The following is a 20,833-nucleotide window of genomic DNA, read 5'->3' on the forward strand; positions in this document are numbered from 1 at the left end:
GAGGGAGTCTATAAGAATGGATTGCATGTATGTACAGACTTAGAAGAGGACAGGATTATATTGATTAATGGTAAGTAATCTAATTTAGTACAAAAAAGGGTAGTATGGAGTATTGGAGACATATTAGGAAGGGCCTTTCCTACCTAGCTATAGCATCTGTGTTTTCTTCAATTAGCAATAGAGACCTAGTGAAAATTTTTGATCAGTAGAGTGATGTGGTCTGATCTCTGGCCTATATATTAAGAAGATTTCTTTGGCAAGCATATAATGAGAATATTAAAGGAACAAAAACAAATTAACTTTTCAGAATTACATGAAGAGAGAGAGAGAGAGAGAGAGAGAGAGAGAGAGAGAGAGAGAGAGAGAGAAAGTAGGCAAGGTATTATGTAGTGGATAGAGATTCAGTCCTGATTCCAAGAAGTCCTGGGTTTAAGTCCTGCAATTGACACATCCAGGCTATATGACCCTGTGCTTTAGGCAGTTCTCTGACTATATATTGCAGAGAGGGTATGTTCCTGAATTGAAAGGAGTTTCTGATCCAGCAGTACCCTCTATCAGTCTCTACATTTGAAGAATGAGATAGGATAACCCATAGGATTATGGAGGGTCTTTTAATCCTTAGCTTTCGCCATTGATAGAGAATAGAAAAGTAAGATTACTCTTCAGCACCTTTTGCTATCTGGCAGAATATATTTAAAGGCAAATTTCTTCTTTTTTGGCAACAGAAAAAAGTTCCAGGAAAAAAAAATGGCCCGAGGAAATCGTACTACTTTGACAGAATTTGTCCTCATGGGATTCACGGATCGTCCGGAGCTTCAGGTTCCCCTCTTTGTAATGTTCCTAGCAATTTACCTCTTCACTCTCATTGGAAACCTTGGAATGATTCTCCTAATCAAGCTTGATTCACGCCTTCATGTTCCCATGTACTATTTTCTTAGCCACCTTGCCTTCATTGATCTCTGTTACTCATCTTCTATTGGGCCCAAGATGCTACAAAACTTAGTTGTGAAGAAGAAAACCATTTCCTTCTCAGGATGCTTCGCACAGCTGTACTTCTCGAGTGCTTTTGCCACAACAGAGTGTTTCCTCTTGGCCACAATGGCCTATGATCGTTACATGGCTATTTGCAACCCTCTGATTTACACAGCCATCATGACCAAAAGGGTCTGCAGTGAGTTGGTGATTGGTGTGTATACCTATGGTTTCCTGAACTCAGTAATACAAACCATTCTGACTTTCCAGTTATCCTTTTGTGATTCCAACATTATCCATCACTTCTACTGTGCTGACCCACCACTCCTGGCACTGTCTTGTTCAGACATTCACTCTAAGGAGAAACAGCTCTTGATTTTCTCTGCTTTGAATCTCACTAGTTCCCTTCTGACTGTTCTTGTTTCCTATATTTGCATTCTAGTTTCCATCCTGAAGATCCATCCCTCTGAGGGTAAGTGCAAAGCCTTCTCCACCTGTGCCTCCCACCTGACAGTGGTCGTTATCTTCTATGGGACTCTTTTCTTCATGTATCTCCAGCAGCCAAAAGCAGGAAATTCCTGGAAATACAACAAAGTGGTCTCTGTATTTTATAGCCTTGTCATTCCCATGCTAAACCCACTGATCTACAGCTTCCGGAACACAGAAGTGAAGGATACTCTGAAAAAAGTCCTAGAGGGAAAAAGGTCATAATGAATGCATTCTGTCAGTCTATAATAGTGGGACCGAGTAGCATGTGGAGAGACTGGGCTTATATAACAGGTTCAATTGACATTGTGACTGCAGTTGGATGTAGAGGTCAGGGAAGTTTCATTTTTAAATTTATATCCCTAGCACTTAGTGCTGTGCTTTGCATAGAGTAGTTGCTTAAGAATATTTGTTCAATTTAATCAATAGTTTGCAGAGCAATTACTAAGAAATCAGAGAACCAATGGTAGTTATACCTCAGCAACCAAAATAACAGGACCCCTTCCTCTATACCAAGTAGTCCAGTCAGTCATATAGATAATTGCTTTTCTTCAAAAGAGACAAAGGTTTGGAGGTCCTAAGTGTAAGTAATACCTTTTATCTCATTAATATAGAGTATTTATTTTGAAAAATAGAAAATACTTAATGCCTATAATCCACATTGATCCAAAGTTCTATAATAAGCTAGGTAGATGAGATGATTGGATCTAAGCACAAAAATATTATAAAAGACAACATACAAAGTAATGAAGCTAATTTCTCAAATAATATACAAAAATCGTACTTTGATATATCAATAGATCTGTAATCTCACTGATGTAGGAACTCCCTTTAGGGGTACATGCTGAAACACAGTGTAGCTTTTTCATTCTATGTGATTCTTGTCCATGCCATCTAGTCTACCCTGTGTGCTACAGGGCTGCTTTTTAGATCTCTTAAGATTACACAGGTCCACATAGAGGTTTCCCTGATGGTTATCCCTCGTTCTATTTCTTTATGCCTCTCCCTATTCCTCCCCCAGTTGTGCTACTCTTTCAATATCTTTTAAGCTAATTCTTGGGTGTAATTTTTATTGGTTATCTAATTTTTCCTACTATGCATCTTTCTATTGCCCTTTGGCTGACCTATAATTTGGATCTTTCAGAGAAGGCTATCTTCAATGATTCACAGGCATATACCATCCCTGGAAGAATGTTGGAGTTAATAAGATAGGTTTTGTTTCAGAGAAAGCTCGTGGGTCGTTGGAAGTATTGTCTGATTTCTTAAATGCAATATAGCCTGTTATCTACTTCCTTCCGAATTCACAGCCTCAAGCATTCTCTATCTGTAGTTTCTGTACAAGATACGTAGTATATAAGTCACAGTGTCTTGTCCATAGTAAATGTTTAATAAACACTTGCGTGTATAAATTAAAAATGGACCAGCTCTATGAATTGTCCATCCAATTGCATATTATGGTCTGGTCTGGACCATAGGTTCCCAAAATGGGCAATACAGTCCCTTGGTGGGCAATGGAATTATCCAGGGGTGGTAGTAGCCTTGGGTGATGCAAATTAGAAAAAAAACATTAAAGGGTTAAAAAAAGTAGATTTCCAGGGGGGCACTGAGTAATTTTTTTTAAAGGGGGCAGTAAGCCAAATAAGTTTGGGAACCTCTGGATAGACAACCTTAATCCATTTTTTTTTTCTGAGTAGATGATTAGGTCCAACCCTTTTAAGTTATTATGCATCACACAACCACAGAGGTTTAGTTGTCATCTACTCAGCGATCCTTATTTTGCAAAGGAAACTGAGTCTCCAAGACATAAAGTGACTTATTAAGGTCACACAGCTACATGGTAGCTGGATTATGATAGAAATTTCCTAATTCCTGCACCAGGACACTTTCTACCACCCCAAAATGGAATTCTAATGACATTTTTCAATTTACAAGTAGTTAGTAGTCCAAAATTGCAGTCATCATTCAGTTGCTTAGAAGTAAGATCATATTTCTTTTTTCTTCCCATAGAAGCAATGTTAGATATTATATTTCAATTCCAAGGCCAGATGATGAAGTACTTTATCATTTCATAATGTATAATTAATATATTTCTCAGTGGAAAAACAGTAGAAAACAATATTATTGCAATATAGATAATTAGACAAAGTAGAAATGCAATATAATTAAATTAGAAAAAAATTTACAAATTTCATTTGAAATGCTCAAGACTGTATATTAAAATATAGAAATTATAAGATGAGAAGGTTGATGGATATTTTTGTATGATACTATTGGGGACTTCTGTGTACTTTTCAAGGTCTTTAGGGATTTATGGAATTTTAAAAAACTATGTTTATGTTCACTATAGAAAGTATGGTTTTCTTCTTACTAGATGCAGAAGTGGGGCAGGAAGACAGCTCATTCCTATCATTAGCACTAACTCAGTCACAATTAAGGGGAATTTTTGTTTTGTTTTGTTTTCTTTACTGATGAAACACAGACATTAGCAAGTAGTGTTGGGGAAAAAAGATTTTCCTGTTTGAAACTGACAAAAGTTGAAAATGAGAGAGCAAAGAGATTGACATGAGGAAAGGCCTCTGGGCATCTTGAGTAGATGCTTTACATAGCATTTTTTTTTAACATATGGATAAGAATTGTGCAGTATGAGGAGTATGGCATGGTGGCAGTTGGCAATGGCATAGAGGACTCACACTAATAGCATCATAGATGCACCAAAGCATTAGAGTCCCCAAGTACATGAAATACAGAGAGGTAGAAACGGGAAGGAGCCTAAATTCACTGGATAATGACCTCACTTCTCTGCTTTATTTTCCTTTGGAAAATTAGTTGGGCTAACCTCCAGGAATATTTTCCTTCCCTAAGTCAGCTTGTGGAGTGCAGTTACATATGTGTATTGGGAAGGAGTGAACTATTGTGCTTTGCATGTAGTTGATATACAATAAAAGGATGTTGAAAATTGAATTGAAAGATGAAAATCTGAAAGGCTGGATTCTTAAAACAGCTTTGTTTTCATCTTGTTAAGATGTTTTCAAAAACATAAAGCACGTACAAATTGCAAATGTTACACATTACTATAATTAGCATTGGGTAGTTTGTGCATTACAATTTATTTACAGATTAGAGATAATTATATTCATTAGAGAATTTTGAGAAACAATGTAGTATAGTGACAAAAGCTTTGGTATCGGACTCAGAAAATCTGGACTTTCTTTTAGGATCTGACATTATGGGGAAGTCACATAACTTCTTGGATTCTCAGTTTCTGCATTTGTCTAATGGGGATGATAATTCTACTGTACTACCTAACTTATAGTCTTGTTGTGAGAAAAGCACTTTGGAAATTGTAAAGCACTATATAAAAGTGAGCTTCTATTGTTAGGTTCATTATGCAATAAAAAAAATTGAAAAGTAAAAAGTTTTCTATATTTTTTCGCTGGAAAATTATCTGTGTCTTGTCCCTTAACTATGGGTATACTTTAAGCCTCCATCCTAGGTCTTCTTTGTCTCCTTCTCTGCCTCTGTCTTTCTCTGTCAATCTATCTGTCTGTCTATCTCCATTAGTTTCCAATAGTTGAATTATCATCTCTATGTAGATGATGCCCTAATCTATATATCCAGCCCTAGTATGTCTCCTGAGCTCCAGACCTATGTTACCAAGTGTCTATATGTTGGATATTTCCAAACATGTGTTCCTCAAGCATCTCAAACTCAAGATGCCTCAAATAGACCTTGTTATCATTGTTCTCAAACAAATCCCTTTTCCCACATTCCCTCTTTCACCTCCCTTCCCCCATTCAACATCATTATTTTGATATGCAAATTGTAGGACTGTGGACAAATCACTTGATTTGAGAAGCAATTCTCTGTTTCTACACTTAAAAAAATAATGCTTCAGTCACAAAATCAAAGAATATCAGCATTGGTAAGGACTTCAGGGGCCTGAACCCATACTTGAACAAGAATTTCTCTTTAACATACCATAAAAATGGTCATTTAGCCTTAAATCAAGCACTAAAGCAAAATTTTTCCCATTTTCATTCCCTATGATACAAACAATTATTTGAATTTTAAGATGATACTTACAAATTCCCTATCTTGGTTAGGAGTATACATTTTGTATATATTCTATATTTACTTATACGTATATATGTTGTCTCCTCCTATATACTGTAAACTCTTTAGAGGCAGAGATGGTGTTTTGTTTTGGTTTTTGTCTTTGTATGCTTATTCTTCCAGTCACCCAGGTCTACCACCTTGGAATAATCTTTGTCTCTTCATCATCTCCACTATCCAAGTAGTTATCAAGTCTTGTTAATTCTCCCTACATGATGCCTTTCATATCTGTCGTGTTCTATTCACTCCAATCGTACCACCTTAGTTCAGGCCTTTATTATCTCTCCAGCCAGTGTGAAATAGCCTCCTAATTGCTCTCTATACTTCTAGTCTCACCCTTTTTCAATCTGTTAGTTTACAAAATTATCAAAGTGATATTCCAAAATCACATCAGATCGTGTTACTCCCTGCTCAAAAACTTTCAGTAGCTACTTATTGCTTTATTGACTAAAATACAAATTGCCCTGTTTAGCATTTGAAGTCCCTCATAATTTGACTCCAGCCTACCTTTCTAGACTTATAACACATTATTTTCTTTATGCATTCTCTAGACCAGCCAACTTGGCCTGCTTTCTATCCATCATACACAACCTTTCACATCCCATCTCTATGTCTCTGCAGAGGTTGTCTACCATGTCTGGAATACATTGTCTCTTTACTTTCACCTTGAGAATCCTTGCCTTTCTTCAAGATTCAGTTCAAGTGCTACCTTTTACATTAAACCTTTCTTGATGCCCCCAGCTGTTGGTGAACCTCCCTCAGTTACCTGGTATTTACCTTTTATTTTCTTTGTATGTATTTTATACCTACTTATAGGTATACATGTTGTCTCCTCCTAGATATTGTAAGTTTTGTTGGAATCAGAGACTGGGTTTTTTTTTTGGTCCCTGTATACTAGTGTAGTACCTGCTACATAGAAAATGTTTTATAAATGATTATTTATTGACTATGTTTGTGTTTCTATAATGATGGAAACTTGACAATTCTTGGTTTCCAAAATATACAGTGTTGTATATATTGAACCTGAGAGACACCACTTAACCCTCAGGGCAGTCCTCTGAGAGAAGGCAGTCCAGGTTCAAGATGCTCTGTGCTTTCATCCACTAAAACTCTACATAGTTCATGAGCCAGAAGACAGTATTAATGCAGATCAAAGGCATTTGGTGAAATAGCATAATAAGAAAAGTATCAAGAAGACATTTCCCCATAATTTGGGACATGCTCTCCCACACTTATATACCATCAGTAGGAAGAGTGGACCAACATTGGAAAAACATGTGGAGGGATATGTGTATAAGGAATATATATGGTCAGGGTACATGTATGATGGGACATACAGTCAAGAACAAGTATAGGCATGATTTTTGCATAGGGGGAACACGTGTGACCAGGAAATATTCATGAAGAGGCATAAATAGGGAACACATATGACCAGAGTGTATTATGGAAGGTCTTTCGCACAGGGGACATGTATGGCCAAAGCACCCATGGGGAAGGGTAGGCATGCAGGGAACACTCATGGGCTGGACACATAAGTAGAAGGACACACAGTAGGGACTATATGCAGCCAGGGGACTCATGTGAAAGTGAAACTCACTCCTTCAGCACTGTAGGTTCACCAACATCTTCTTGGGAGTCACTTGTGTGAATCCCACTGGGCCCATTCCCTATTTCCATTGGATTTTTTTGGGCTTGCAGTCTCACTGGATGCTTCCAGGTACAGCCTCTGTGAGTGGGTGACTGGAGTTTTTTTTTCCTTCTTCCAGCTCAGCTGAAGTCTTTGGCTATAGGACTAGTTCTTCCTCATGAAAAGAGTGTCTTTTGCCACGTTCTTAAGCCAAAGGTATTTTTGAAATATAACTTTTAGGAAAGGAGCCACTCTTGTCTCATTCATAAAATCAGCAATAGCTCTCCCTAGATAAAACAAGTAAACAAATACTTCTGAATTTCTTCCTTTTATGGAATTACTTGTCTCTTCTTTTCCAGAATCTTATCTAAAATGCTTTTCTATTCCCAACAGATTTCTTGCCCCAAGTACCAAACAGGGTCCTTCCAGCAAGATGGTGCCTTCGGGCTTAATTTTTCATTTGGACTGAACTTCCTGGTCTCTGGGTTTGAGTGTTCATAGACAACCTCTTTCTAATTTATACTGACCATTACAAAGACCTTTCAGTTTTGGCCTTTGAAGACTATACTACATATACTTGGTTAGAATTTATGAATGGGCTATTTGCTCAATTATTGCCAAAAAGCTCAGGGTTTGGGGGTTCTTCAACTTTTTCAATTCCACACTCTTTATGCTCTTCTATGCCAAGTGAATGGGAAAGAATTGATGGGAAAGGTACAAAAATAAAGCTAAACCCATGGGGCAAGGTCATTGTTTCTCCAATCTCTTTAGCATATACAGCAAGCCCAATTGTGGTTTTGAGATCGCCTTTTCTTACAAATAATTTTGTGTGTATAAATATGCACTTTATATAAACATACAGCAATTTTATGAAACTTTTCATATTTGGCAACATAGGTGAGGATAGAGACTGAACTTGTAATTTCACTGGTATATGGAAATCCCAGGTGAGGGAATACCCTCAACCAATGTCATTCTTTTCTGTACCTTTGCTGCAATTTCTAGTCTGTGAGTTGCTTGGAGTACTGAGAGGTTAAGTCTTTGCCCAGCATTCCACATCCAGGGTGTGTTAGAAGCAGAACTTGAACCAAGATCTTCTAGGCTTGGAGAACAACTAACTTTCTTTCTTTTATGCCATATGACCTTTGGAATGCACAAAAAAGGAAAATTGACAAAATTACATTGAACAACTGTGATTTATATTGAGTTCTACAAGAGGGGAAAATATTTACTTTAAACCATTTTGTATGTAAAATAGCACAAAACTTTTCATTTCAAGTTTGATGTTTCATTCAGATTGCTAGAAGTCTATCTCCTATGTATCAGAGATGTCCTATTTTATGACTCCAGGGATCAACTCATTGCTTAAGCATTGCTTGTTTAGTTGAGATGTGCTGAGAGCAAGGTGAGGAGGAGGATGTGAAAGGTCACAGTTGTGGGATTCTAAGAAATGTAGACTCAGAAATTTAGCCTTAATTTTCCATGTTTTCCAAGCTATAACCTTGAACAAAATTATATTTACAAAATACCTAGAATATACAATGCAAAATTAAGAAAGATAACTTTTCTTGAATAAGAAATAACAAAAATTTATTATTACGTACTACGTGAAGGGTGCTGTGGGAGACAAGTTTATATATAACTCCTGGTCTCATGGAACTTACAGTCTAATTAGGGGATAGACACAAAGACAAATAATTATGATGTAGAATAATGTTCCGGTACATAGGAGGATTGCAAAGAACTATGTAAAGTCTGAAGAGGGGAAGGTCATTATTGACTGGATGGTTCAGGAATAGCTTCTGTAGAAAGTGACATTCTACCTTGGCTATAAGGATGAATAGAAATTCAGTTGGCAGCAGGGATAGACAATATTCCTGGAAAATGGAAAAGCTTGAACAAAAGCACAGAGGTAAGAAAGCATGGAACATGTGAAAAGGATGGCAATCAGTCCATATTGGCTGGACTGCAGAATACAAACTATATTCTAATGAACTGAATTTTGACATATGGCAAAATTCTAGAATTTACTACCAATTGATGATTAGTGACCACAAACAGAAGGTAGCTCTGATTGTAAGGATTCAAAATGGTTTCATCAAGAACAAGTTATCCCAGACTAATCTCATTTCCTTTTTTAGACAAAGTTACCAGACTGGTATATTAGGGGAATCTGGTGGGTAAATTTAACCTGGATTTTAGTAATATTTGAGACAGTCTCTTATATTATTCTTATAGACAAGATCAAGAAATATTATTTATTAATACTATTTAATATTTTTCATGTGATAAAGCACAGGTGATATGCTTATCAAGTTTGTAGATAGAATAAAACCAAGTGGAATAGCTACTGTGTTGGATGATATTAAGGATCCAAAGGTATTTGCAGGACAGAGCATTAGGCAAAATAGTTAAGATGAACTTTAATCAGGATGAATGTTAAGTTTTACACTTTGGTCAAAAACATAATATCAACTTCATTAATACAAGATGAGGTAGGCATTGCTGGATAATAGTTTTCTAGAAAGGATTTGGGGCTTTTAGTGGACTGAACTATCATTAGTGATTCAACAGGGTGGTATGGCAGCCAAACGATTTTTGTGACCTTTGTCCATACTAAGAGAGGCACAATGACTATAAAGGTGATAGTTCTGCTAAAGGCTGCCCTGGTTAGACAACACTGCCAGCATGTGTGTGTGTGTGTGTGTGTGTGTGTGTGTGTGTGTGTATATGTGTGTGTGTGTGTGTTTCAGTTCTGGGCATCACATTTCAGAAAGAATATTAATAATGATCTTCTGGAGAGCAGTGAAAGGAGGGTGACCAAGGTGGTGAAGGGATGGCCTTGAGATCGTGCCACATGAAGATGGGCTGGTTGGACTTCTCATAACTTCCAAGCAAGTTTCTAAGTTCTTCCCTCAATGGCCAATCAGAACAATCATACTCCTTCTTCCACAGACGAATTTTCAAATACTTAATAGCAGCTATCATAGACCCTTTAAGTCTTCTCTTAATTGGGTTAAACATTCCCACTTATGTTTGCTGTTTCTAAAAGAGAGTGGCTTCAAGTACTATTTTTGCCATTTTAGTTTCCCCCCACTAGACATGCTTCAGTTTGTCAGTGTCTTTACTAAAATGTGATGGTGAGAATTAAATACAATACACCAGGTTTGTTCTGACTAGATCATCTGCCTCATGCTGCTTTTAAATTAGTGTAACTTAGAAAAAGTATTCGCTTTTGGGATTGCCATGGAATATTATTGATTCACATTGAGATTAAAGCCCAGTAAAACTGTCGTGTCTTTTTAACATGAACAATTGTAAAGACACAACTTTCCTATCCTATTCTTACGCCGTTTAGTTTTTGAACCCATGTAAATTCTTACATTTATTCCTATTAAGTTTCATCTTACTAAAGTTGAGTCTTATTGTCTCAGTCTGTTGAGATGTTCCTGAATCCAGATTCTATCATCCAACATGCTACTTATCACTCCCAGCTTTGTGTCATTCATGAGCCTGGAATGAAAGATCTATGAACCAAGGTAAGCTGGATGTGGTCAAACAAGAGATAGAAAGAATTAAACATTGATATCTTGGGTGTCAGTGAACTTAAATGGGGAATGGGTGAATTTAATTCAGATGATCACTACATATACTCCGGTGGGTAAGAATCCCTTAGAAGAAATGTATTAGCCCTCATAGTCAATAAAAGGAGGAGAAAAGCAATATTGGGATATGATCTCACAAATGACAGAATGATATCTATTTCAAGCAAAGGGAAACTATTCAACATCACACTAATACAAGTCTGTACTCCAACCACAGATGCTGAGAAGGTCAAAGTTAATCAGTTCTATCAAGACCTACAACATCTTCTAGAAATAACACCAAAAAGATGTCATTCATCATAGGGGCTTGGCATGCTAAAGTAGGACATCAAAAGATAAACTGGAATAACAGGCAAGCTTGGTCTTAGAGTACACAATGAAGTTTTTTCAAGATAACTGTCTGGTTAAAGCAAACACTCTTTCAACACCCAAAAAAATGACTCTACACATGGATGTCACCAGAGAGTCAATATCAAAATCAGATTCATTATATACTTTGCAGCCAAAGTGGAGAAGCTCTATACGGTCAGTTGAAACAAGATCTAGTGTTGACTGTGGCTCAGATCATAAGCTTCTTATTGCAAAATTCAGATTAAATTGAAGAAAGTAGAGAAAACTATTAGAACATCTAGGTATGTTCTAAGTAACATCCCTTATGAAAATGAAGTGGAAGTGATTAATAGAATAAGGAATTAGATCTGGTAGATACAGAGTGCCTCAAGAACTATAGACAGAGCTTCACAATATTGTAGTGGAAGCAGCAACAACAAAAAAAAACACTCCAAAGAAAAAGAAGAGCAAGAAAGCAAAATGGCTTTCAGGTGAGGCTTTACAAATAGCTGAGGAAAGAAGGAAAGTAAAAAGTAAAGGAGAAAGGGAAAGATATACCCAATGAATGCAGAATTCCAGAGAACAGCAAGGAGGGATAAGGTTTTTTTAAATGAGCAATGCAAATAATAGAATGGGAAAGACAAATGATCTCTTCAAGAAAGTTAGGGAGATCAAGGGAATGTTTCATGAAAAAAAGGGCATGATGAAAGATAAAAATGTCAGGGATTTAACAGAAATACAAGAGATTAAGAAGAGGTGGTAAGAATACACAAAATAACAATACAAGAAAGATCTTAGCATCACTGATAGCCACAATGGTGTGGTTACTTATCTAGAGCCAGATATCCTGGAGAATGAAGTCACTTAAGAAGTCACTTAGGGAACATTGCTAACAATAAGTCTATTGGGGTGTGTGTGTGACAGAATTCCAACTAAACTATTTAAAATCCTAAGAGATGATGCTGTTAAAGTGCTACACTCAATATGCCAACAAATTTAGAAAACTCAACAGTGGCCACTGGATTGGAAAAGACCAATTTACGTACCAATCCTAAAAAAGGGCAATGCCAAAGAATGTTCAAATTTCCAAACAACTACACTCATTTCACATGCCAGTGAGGTTGTGCTTAAGATTCTGCAAGCTAGGCTTCAACAGTATGTGAAACAAAAATTACCAGAAGAGCAGACTGGTTTTCAAAGAGGCAGAGAAACTAGAGATCAAATTGCCAACAATTACTGGAGGAGGGAGAAAGCAAGGGAGTTCCAGAAAAAACATCTATTTTTGCCTCATTTATTACACTAAAACCATTGACTGTGTGGATCACAACAAAATGTTGCAAGTCCTCAGAGAGATGGAAGTACCAGACCATCTTACTGATCTCTTAAGGGACCTGTATGTGGGTCAAGAAGCAACAGTTACAGCCAAAAATGGGACAAGTGATTGGCTTAAAATTGAAAAAGTAATACAAGGCTGTATATTGTCACCTTATTCATTTAACACACACACACACACACACACACACACACTCACTCACATATATAATGCACAATGCCAGGATGGATGAATCAAAAGCCAGAATTAACATTTCCAGGAGAAATATCAACAATCACAAATATGCAGACAATACTACTGTGATGGCAGAAGGTGAAGAAGAATTAAGAAGCCTCTTTATTAGACTGAAAGAGGAGAATGTAAAAGTTGGCTTGCAGATTAAAATAAAAAAACTTAGATCTTGGCAACTGGTCCCATCATTTCCTGACAAATAGAGGGAGAAGAAATGGAAACAGGGTCAGATTTTATATTCTTGGGCTCAAAGATCACTATTGATGGCAATTGCAGCCATGAAATTAAAAGATGCTTGTTCCTTAGACAGAAAGCTATGACAGATATGGACAGTATACTAAAAAGCAGAGCCATCACCTTGCCAGTCAAAGCTATGGTTTTCCTGGTAGCAATGCATGGTGGTGAAAATTGGACTATAAGGAAAACTGAGCACCATGGAATCAACACTTTCAAATTGTGGTGTTGGAGCAGATTTTTGAGAGCCCCTTGGACAGCAAGGAGAGCAAACCAATCAATACTTAAAGAAATTAACTCAGGCTATTCATTGAAGATCAGATACTAAAGCTAAAGCTTAAATACTTTTTGCCATATAATAAGAAGACAGGACTCATTGGAAAAGACTCTCATGAGAAAGACTGAAGTCAAAAGAAGAGGATAGCAGAGAATGAGATAGATAGATAGTGTCATGGAAGCAGCAGCTATGAGCTTAGACAGACTTTGGGAGATAGTGGAGGATAGAAGGGCTTGGTGTGCATGTGTCCATGGAGGCACAGAGATTACTGAATGACTGAACAACAACAAAAATAACAAAAGATTTTAGGACATGAAATATGAACCTTATTCTTTGGGCAATAGAGTATCACATAAATGCTCTAGGTAAAAGAATTACTTAAAGACATTTAGACTTCTTTAATGACTTAAAGATATTTAGACTTCTGGAGATGGAGCCAAGATGGTGGAGTAGTGAAAGGATTCAACTGAGCTCTCCCAACTTCCCTTCCAAGTGACTTTAAAATGATGCCTCGAATTAAATTCTGGAGTGGCAGAGATAACAGAAGGTGAGTGAGACATTCTTCCAACCCAAGACAACACAGGATGTTGGAACAAGAAATCTGTGACATGGGGGATGATGTTGGCCTGAAGCCCATGCAGATGAAACACCAGTGGTGGGTGTGGTGGACAAAAGATGAAATGACTGAGGAAACAAGGGTTAAAGCTTCTGAACATATTGATTTATTAAGCAATGTATACCAATTGCCTAACAAATTGGGACCAGGCTCCTTCCTCAGCTCATGGCTGGACCTTGAATAAAGAGGAAGACAGATATTTAAAAACAATTAATCAAATAAGACCAATTAATTAAAAAAAAAACAATCAACCAGGCTACAAAATTAGGTAATTTGACTTCCAACTGGAGGAAAGATTAGGGACTTTCCAAGTTAGGAGGGGGAGAGTGAACAGGTGTAATTCCCTGAAATCAGTAATAAAAAGGTGTTTCATTCCCCCCAAGTGTCTGTGAAGCAACAAAGAAATATGGAAACAGTAACTAATGGATCAGTATGGGGCCAGTTTTCAGATAAGACATAATGGTTGTTTCAGATGTATAACTGGGGGGAAAAACTCCTTGTATCAGTCTTTGATCTGACTGAGTTATTGGTCAGTATAACCTAAGTCCTTAGTTAAAGGTTTTTAAACAGCACATAAAGGTGGTCCAGCTTCCTAACCATGCAGGATTATCCAGCATTATCCTGCATCAAAGATGGCACTGTGCTCTATGAGCAAAGCAGAATTGTAGTAGCTCAAAAGAAAATGAGATGCACACATTTAGGGACATCTCCCTCCCAAATGGTTATATTAGCTATTTGTGCTCAACCTATTAACCTTCTGAGTTCATATTGATATGATCAGTCACAGCTGGACACACTGTACATTGACCCTGACATTGTGATGTCACTTTGGTCCTCTTTGAGTACGAAGGACAAACAACAGGTTCAAATGATACAATAACGTTTCCTCCCAGTTCTCACAATTGAATAAGCTTTCTTCACAAGACAGAAGTTGGACTAAACCCATAATTGAATAGAAAGGGAACTGAGCTAGCTCCAGAATTGAGACACAAGGTAGAGTCCGTGTGATTTACTTAATTCCCATCACAACTTGCTGTTCCAATCCCTTCATTTTCCTCATAGGACTACCTGGTGGTGACAGAAACAGCAGCAGCTTTGGGACTGCTTAAGACAGAAGTGGTAAGGGAACCTGGAAACTGGTCATAAAGAGATTAAAAGATTCCCCTGTGCTAGTACTGGGTGCAGGAACAGACATTGTTTGGCAGCTTCATTGCCTATACCTACTTCTGGGTAATAGTTCAATGGCAGAGAAATCACTTTCGGTCAAGAGGAAGTAGGAACCTTGAAGACAACTGTTTGGCAACTCCATTGTCTAAATCCACTTCTAAGTTCAAGGGCAGGAGAGCAACACTTTTGGTCAAGAGAGAGTGAAAGCCTTGAATTACAGTATTCCTTCCAGTCCTAAGGGATCGGGAACCCTGAGGAACAATGTTGTTTCTGATCCCAAGAAAGAAGGGGCCCTGAGGAGCAGCATCAATTGCAATTCCAGGGGATCAGAGGCCCTTCCTGAGCATGGAATAAACTGCAGACCAAGAGAGCAGTGATCACACCACACTGGAAACACTGAAAAGTTTCAAACCCCCAGAACTATCTCTGAAAACAGCTGTGCAAAAAATCCTGAAGTTTCAGACAGTGTCCCTCCTACTCCCCCATGCCAGGAACAGAACCCAACATTAACATAAAATTCCAAGTTAAGAAGTAAAGTGGAAAATGAGCAAAAAGAAAACCTGACCACAAATAGCTACTATGGTGACTGTGAAGATCAAGAGATACAAACTCAGAAAGAAGATAATGAAGTCAAAACAACTAAAAGCAATCCTCAAAGAAAAATGGGAATTGGACATAAGCTCAACAAGCGTTCATGGAAGAGCTAAAAATGATTTTCAAAATCAAGTAAGACTGGTAGAGGAAAACTTAGGTAAAGAAATAAAAGCAAAGGAAGAAAATTATGAAAAGACAATTAACATCTTGTTAAAAAGAGGCATAAAATACTGGGGAAAAAAACCTTAAAAATAGAATTGACCAAATTTTAAAAGAGGTACAAAATGCACTGAAGAAAATAAAATTTTAAAAATTAGAATTGGGAAATGGAAGCTAATGACTCCAACAGATATCAAGAAACAATAAAACAAAGTCAAAAGAATGAAAAAAGAAAGAAGGAAGAAAATGTGAAATATTTCATAGGACAAAAAAAACTGACCTGGAAAGTCAATTGAGGGTAGATAATTTTAAAAATTATTGGATTACCTGAAAGCCATGATCAAAAAATGAGCCTAGACATCATATTTCAGGAAATAGTGAGGAAAATTGCCCTGATACCCTTGAACCAGAGGGTAAAGTAGGAATTTAAAGAATCCACCAAAGATATCCTAAAATGAAAACTCTAAAGAATATTATAGCCAAATTCCAGAGCTCCCAGGTCAAAGAGAAAATACTTCAAGCAGCTGGAAAGAAATTGTTCAAATATGGTGGAGTCAGTTAAGATCACATATAATTTAGCAGCTACCACATTAAAGAAACAAATGGCTTGGAATATGACATTCTAGAAGACAAAACAGGTGGGATTTCAACCAAAAGTAACCTATCCAATAAAGCTGAGTATAATTCTTTAAGGGAAAAATTGGATATATAATGAAATAGAGGAATTTCAAGCATTCCTGATGAAAAAAACCAGAGCTGAATAGAAAATTTGACTTTCAAATATAAGACTCAAAAGAAGCATATAAAGGTAAGTATGAAAAAGAAATCATAAGAGACTCAATAGGGTTAAACTATTTGCCTTTCTGTATGGGAAGATGATACATGTAATAGAAATCTATCTTACCCAACAAGGAAGAAGGAATGAAAGGGAGTAAGAGAAAGGGAGGGCAGATAACAAAGGCAGTGGTTAGAAGCAAAACAGACTTTAGTGGAGGGACAGGATTAAAAATGGAGAAAGAAGGACAAACAAAAGAAAATAAGATGGAGGGAAATGCACAGTTAGTAATCATAACTGTGAGTTTAAATGGAATGAACTCACTCATAAAATGAAAGTGGATAGCAGAATGGATTAGAAACCAAAATCCAACAACTTGTTGTTTATAAGAAACATTTGAAGCAGAGAGACACATAGAGTTAAAGATAAGTGGCTGGAGCAGAATCTATTTTGCTTCAGCTGAAGTAACAAAAGGCAAGGGTAGCAATCATGACCTCAGATAAAGCAAAGGCAAAAAGAGTCTTAATTAAAAGGGATAAACAGGGAAACTACATCTTGCAAATATGAACCATGGACAATGAAGTAACATAAATACTAAACACATATGTACTAAATGGCATAGTATCAGAATTCTTAAGGGAAAAGTTAAATGAATTACATGAAGAAATAATAAACCTATACTAGTGGCAGACCTCAACTTTCCCCTCTCAGAGCTAGAAAAGGCTAACCATAAAATAAAAATGAAGTCAAGGGGAGGAATCAAATCTTAGAACATTTAGGTGTGATAGACCTCTAGAGAAAACTGAATGGAAATAGAAAGGTACCTTTTCCTTGGCTGTACATGGAATATTCATAAAAATTTACCCTGTATTAGGGCATAAAAATCTCACAACCAAGTTCAGGGAAACAGAATCATTAAATGCACCCTTTTCAGGCCATAATGCAATTAAATGGCATTTAATAAGGGACTGTGGAAGCATAGATTAAAAATTAATTGGAAACTGAATAATCTAATTTCAAAGACTGAGTCAAAGAACAAATCATAAAAATAATCAATGATTTTTATTAAAGAGTAGGACAACAATGAAAATAATTCCAAAATTTGTGAGATTCAACCAAAGCAGTTGTTAGGGGAAAATCTATATCTCTAAATGTATACATCAATAAAAGAGAGGAGAAGCAGATCAATGAATTGGGCATGCAACTAAAAAAACAACAACAGGAAAAAGAATATATTAAAACTCCAATTAAACACCAAAATAGAAATCTTGAAAATCAAAGGACAAATTAATAAAATTGAAGGTAAAAATCTCCATTGAACTAATAAATAAATACTAGGAGCTGATTTTATGAAAAAAATAAAATAGATAAGCTATAGGTTAATTTAATTTTTAAAAAGAAAGAAAACCAAATTTCTAGTGTCAAAAATGAAAAGGATCAATGCACCACCAATGATGGTAAACTTTAAGCAATTGTTAAGGATTATTTTGTCCAATTACATGGCAGTAAAACTGACAATCTAAGTTAAAGGATGAATATTTATAAAATTTAAACTGCCCAAATTAACAGAAGAGAAAGTAGAATATTTAAATAACCCTATCTTAGAAAAAAGAAATTAAACAAACCATCAATGAGCTCCCTAAGAAAAAATCCCCAAGACCTGATAGATTTGCAGGTGAATTCTACCAAACATTTAAGAAACAATTACTCCAATATTATATAAACTATTTGGGGAAAATAGGTAAATAAGGAGTCCTATCAAATTCTTTTTTTTGACACAAATATGGTTTTGATACTTAATTTAGGGAGAGGAAAAAACTATAGACCATTTTCCTTAATGAATATTGATGTAAAAATTTAAAATAAAATACTAGCAAGGAGATTACAGCAATATATCACAAAAATTATACACTATGACCACATGGGATTTATTCCAAGAATGTGGGACTGGTTCAATATTAGGAAAACTCTCAGCATAAATGACCATATCAATAACAATACCAACAAAAATTATATGATTATATCAATAGATGCAGAAAAACCTGTAATAGAATACAACACCAATCCCCATTTAAAAAACACACATTTGAAAGCATATAGAACAGTGTAGCCCTTTCTTAAAATATTAAATAGTATCTATCTAAAACTAAGAGCAAGCATCTGTAATGGGGATAAACTTGAAGCCTTCCCAATAAGATCAGGAGTGAAACAAGGATGTCCATTGTCTTCTACTATTCGATATTGTACTAGAAATGTTAGATATAGCAATAAGACAAGAAAAAGAAATTAAAGGAATAAGAATAGGCAATGAGGAAACAGAACTATTATTACTCTTTGGTGATGATATGATGGTATACTTAGAGAACCCTAGAGAGTCAACTAAAATACTAGTTGAAACAATTAACTTCAGCAAAGTTGTAGGATATAAAATAAACTCACATAAATCATCAGCATTTCTTTATACTATCAGCAAAACCCAGCTGCAAGAGATAGAAAGAGAAATTCCATTTAAAATTATTGCAGACTTTGAAGTCTACCTGCCAGGATAGGAAAGATTATTCTGGCAGCAAGTGTTTAAAATTGAACCAAAATAGAAGATAACGGATGGTGAAAGACTTTTTAGGAGGCTATTGCAAGAGTCCAGGCAAGAGGTATTGAAGCCTTGAATGGAAACGGTAGTAGAAAATAGGGAGAATAGGGTGCATGTGAGAACCATTCAGGAGGCAGAAATGATATAACTTGGTCACAGACTAGTTATGAGAGGTAAGGGTAATAAGGAGTCAAATAAAATGCTAGATATCAAACACTGGAAACTGAATGAATTGTGATCCATTGAGAGAAATAGTGAAGCTTGGAAAAGGAGTAGGGTTTGGTTGTTTTTAGGGGGGTGGAAATATAAGTTTGTTTTGGGCATGTTGACTTTGAGGTAACTATAGAATATTGTCTTATAGGCATTTGGAGCTGTGGCACAAGATGAAGATCTGGGGACCATTTTTGTAGAAATTCTCTGGGAGAGAATGAGATTGTCAAGGGAAAGGATGCACAGAGAAGAGAAGGTTTAGACATATCCTTTGAGAACAACTATCTCAAAGGGTAGTGAAGAAGACGGAATAAGTGGTGATTGGAGAGAATGGAAGAGAACCAGGAGAGTATGGGAACTCAGAAGCCAAGGGAGAAGAGAACGTTCATAATTAGTACATGGCCAAGAGTGTACAAGTTTCCTTCCAGAAGGAAAGGAGTATTTTAAAAGCTAGAAGTTTCAGCAGCGTAGTGGGGGCTGAAGCCAGCCTGCAAGTGGGGACAGAGGTGTTAGAAGCAAAGACAAATATCTCAAAAAGTTTTCTTAGAAAAAAAAAGATAGGGTAGTAGAAAGATGGGATAGAAGGATCAAAGGAAGACTTTTTAAAAATGGGGAGAACCGAGCATGATTGTAGTCAAATAAGAAGGTTCCAATGGGGAGGGAGAAATTGAAGAAAAATGAGCAGGAGGTGGAGGAGATCACAGTCAGAACATAATCCTGGAGGAAGTAGGATGGAGAGCACAGGATCATGAATATAAGTCAAAGAATTGGCCTGAGAAGAGAATAAGGGGGTTTTTTTTCCTTCAAGAATGGTAGGGAAGATGGAGGTAATAAGCAATAATACAAAGAAGTTTTAATTTGTAGAGAAAGATAGGTAAAGGGTATCCCTTTAATACTCGCAATTTTCTTATAGGAGTGATGATAACATTAACCATTCCTGCTTGTATAGGGTCTCAAGGATTACAAAGCACCTTCCTCCAAACAATTCTACAAGGTAGGTAGTTCAAGTCTCATTTTTTTTTTCCATTTTGCAAATGAACTTACCCAAGGTGACACAGCTGGAATCTGAACCCAATTTATCTCTTTCTAAGTTGACTTTTCTTTTTTACTCTTTCATGCTTCATCTGTTATAGAAAACTAGATCATCTGCTGTAATTATCAACAATGAAGGAAGGGGAAGTGGTTGTTGGGAGTGTTGGGAGATGGGAAACTGTTGGAAATCATCACTACAGGGAATAAGATAGGGAATGTGTTCTCAAATTCCTGTATCATTCTCCTGCTTGCTTAATCATTTCTTCCAAAGCAACCAAATCTCTAAATTGGCCTTATTTACACATCCAGAGCTGGGATATGGAATTTGTGAGCCCTGTGCAAAGTTTGAAATTAATGGATCAGTGTAGTACTCTTCATTGGACCCTTTAGGTTTGCGTATTAACATATGTAGCTTAATTTATCACAAAATGACTGTGGTGGAGAAAGTGATCCTTTATTCTAAAAATAGTGTTCATTTAAAA

General features: G+C 36.5%; 1 protein-coding gene across 1 annotated transcript; it reads left to right on the forward strand.

The window, feature by feature from the left end:
- Positions 1-747: 747 nt before the first annotated feature.
- Positions 748-1,683, forward strand: LOC114036123 (olfactory receptor 1038-like). The gene has a single exon (XM_027852525.1). It carries the CDS (start codon positions 748-750, stop codon positions 1,681-1,683), a length of 936 nt encoding a protein of 311 aa, XP_027708326.1.
- Positions 1,684-20,833: the final 19,150 nt, after the last annotated feature.

The sequence above is a fragment of the Vombatus ursinus genome, unplaced genomic scaffold, assembly GCF_900497805.2.
Source record: "Vombatus ursinus unplaced genomic scaffold, bare-nosed wombat genome assembly UNPS02009770.1, whole genome shotgun sequence".
Lineage (NCBI taxonomy): Eukaryota > Metazoa > Chordata > Mammalia > Diprotodontia > Vombatidae > Vombatus > Vombatus ursinus.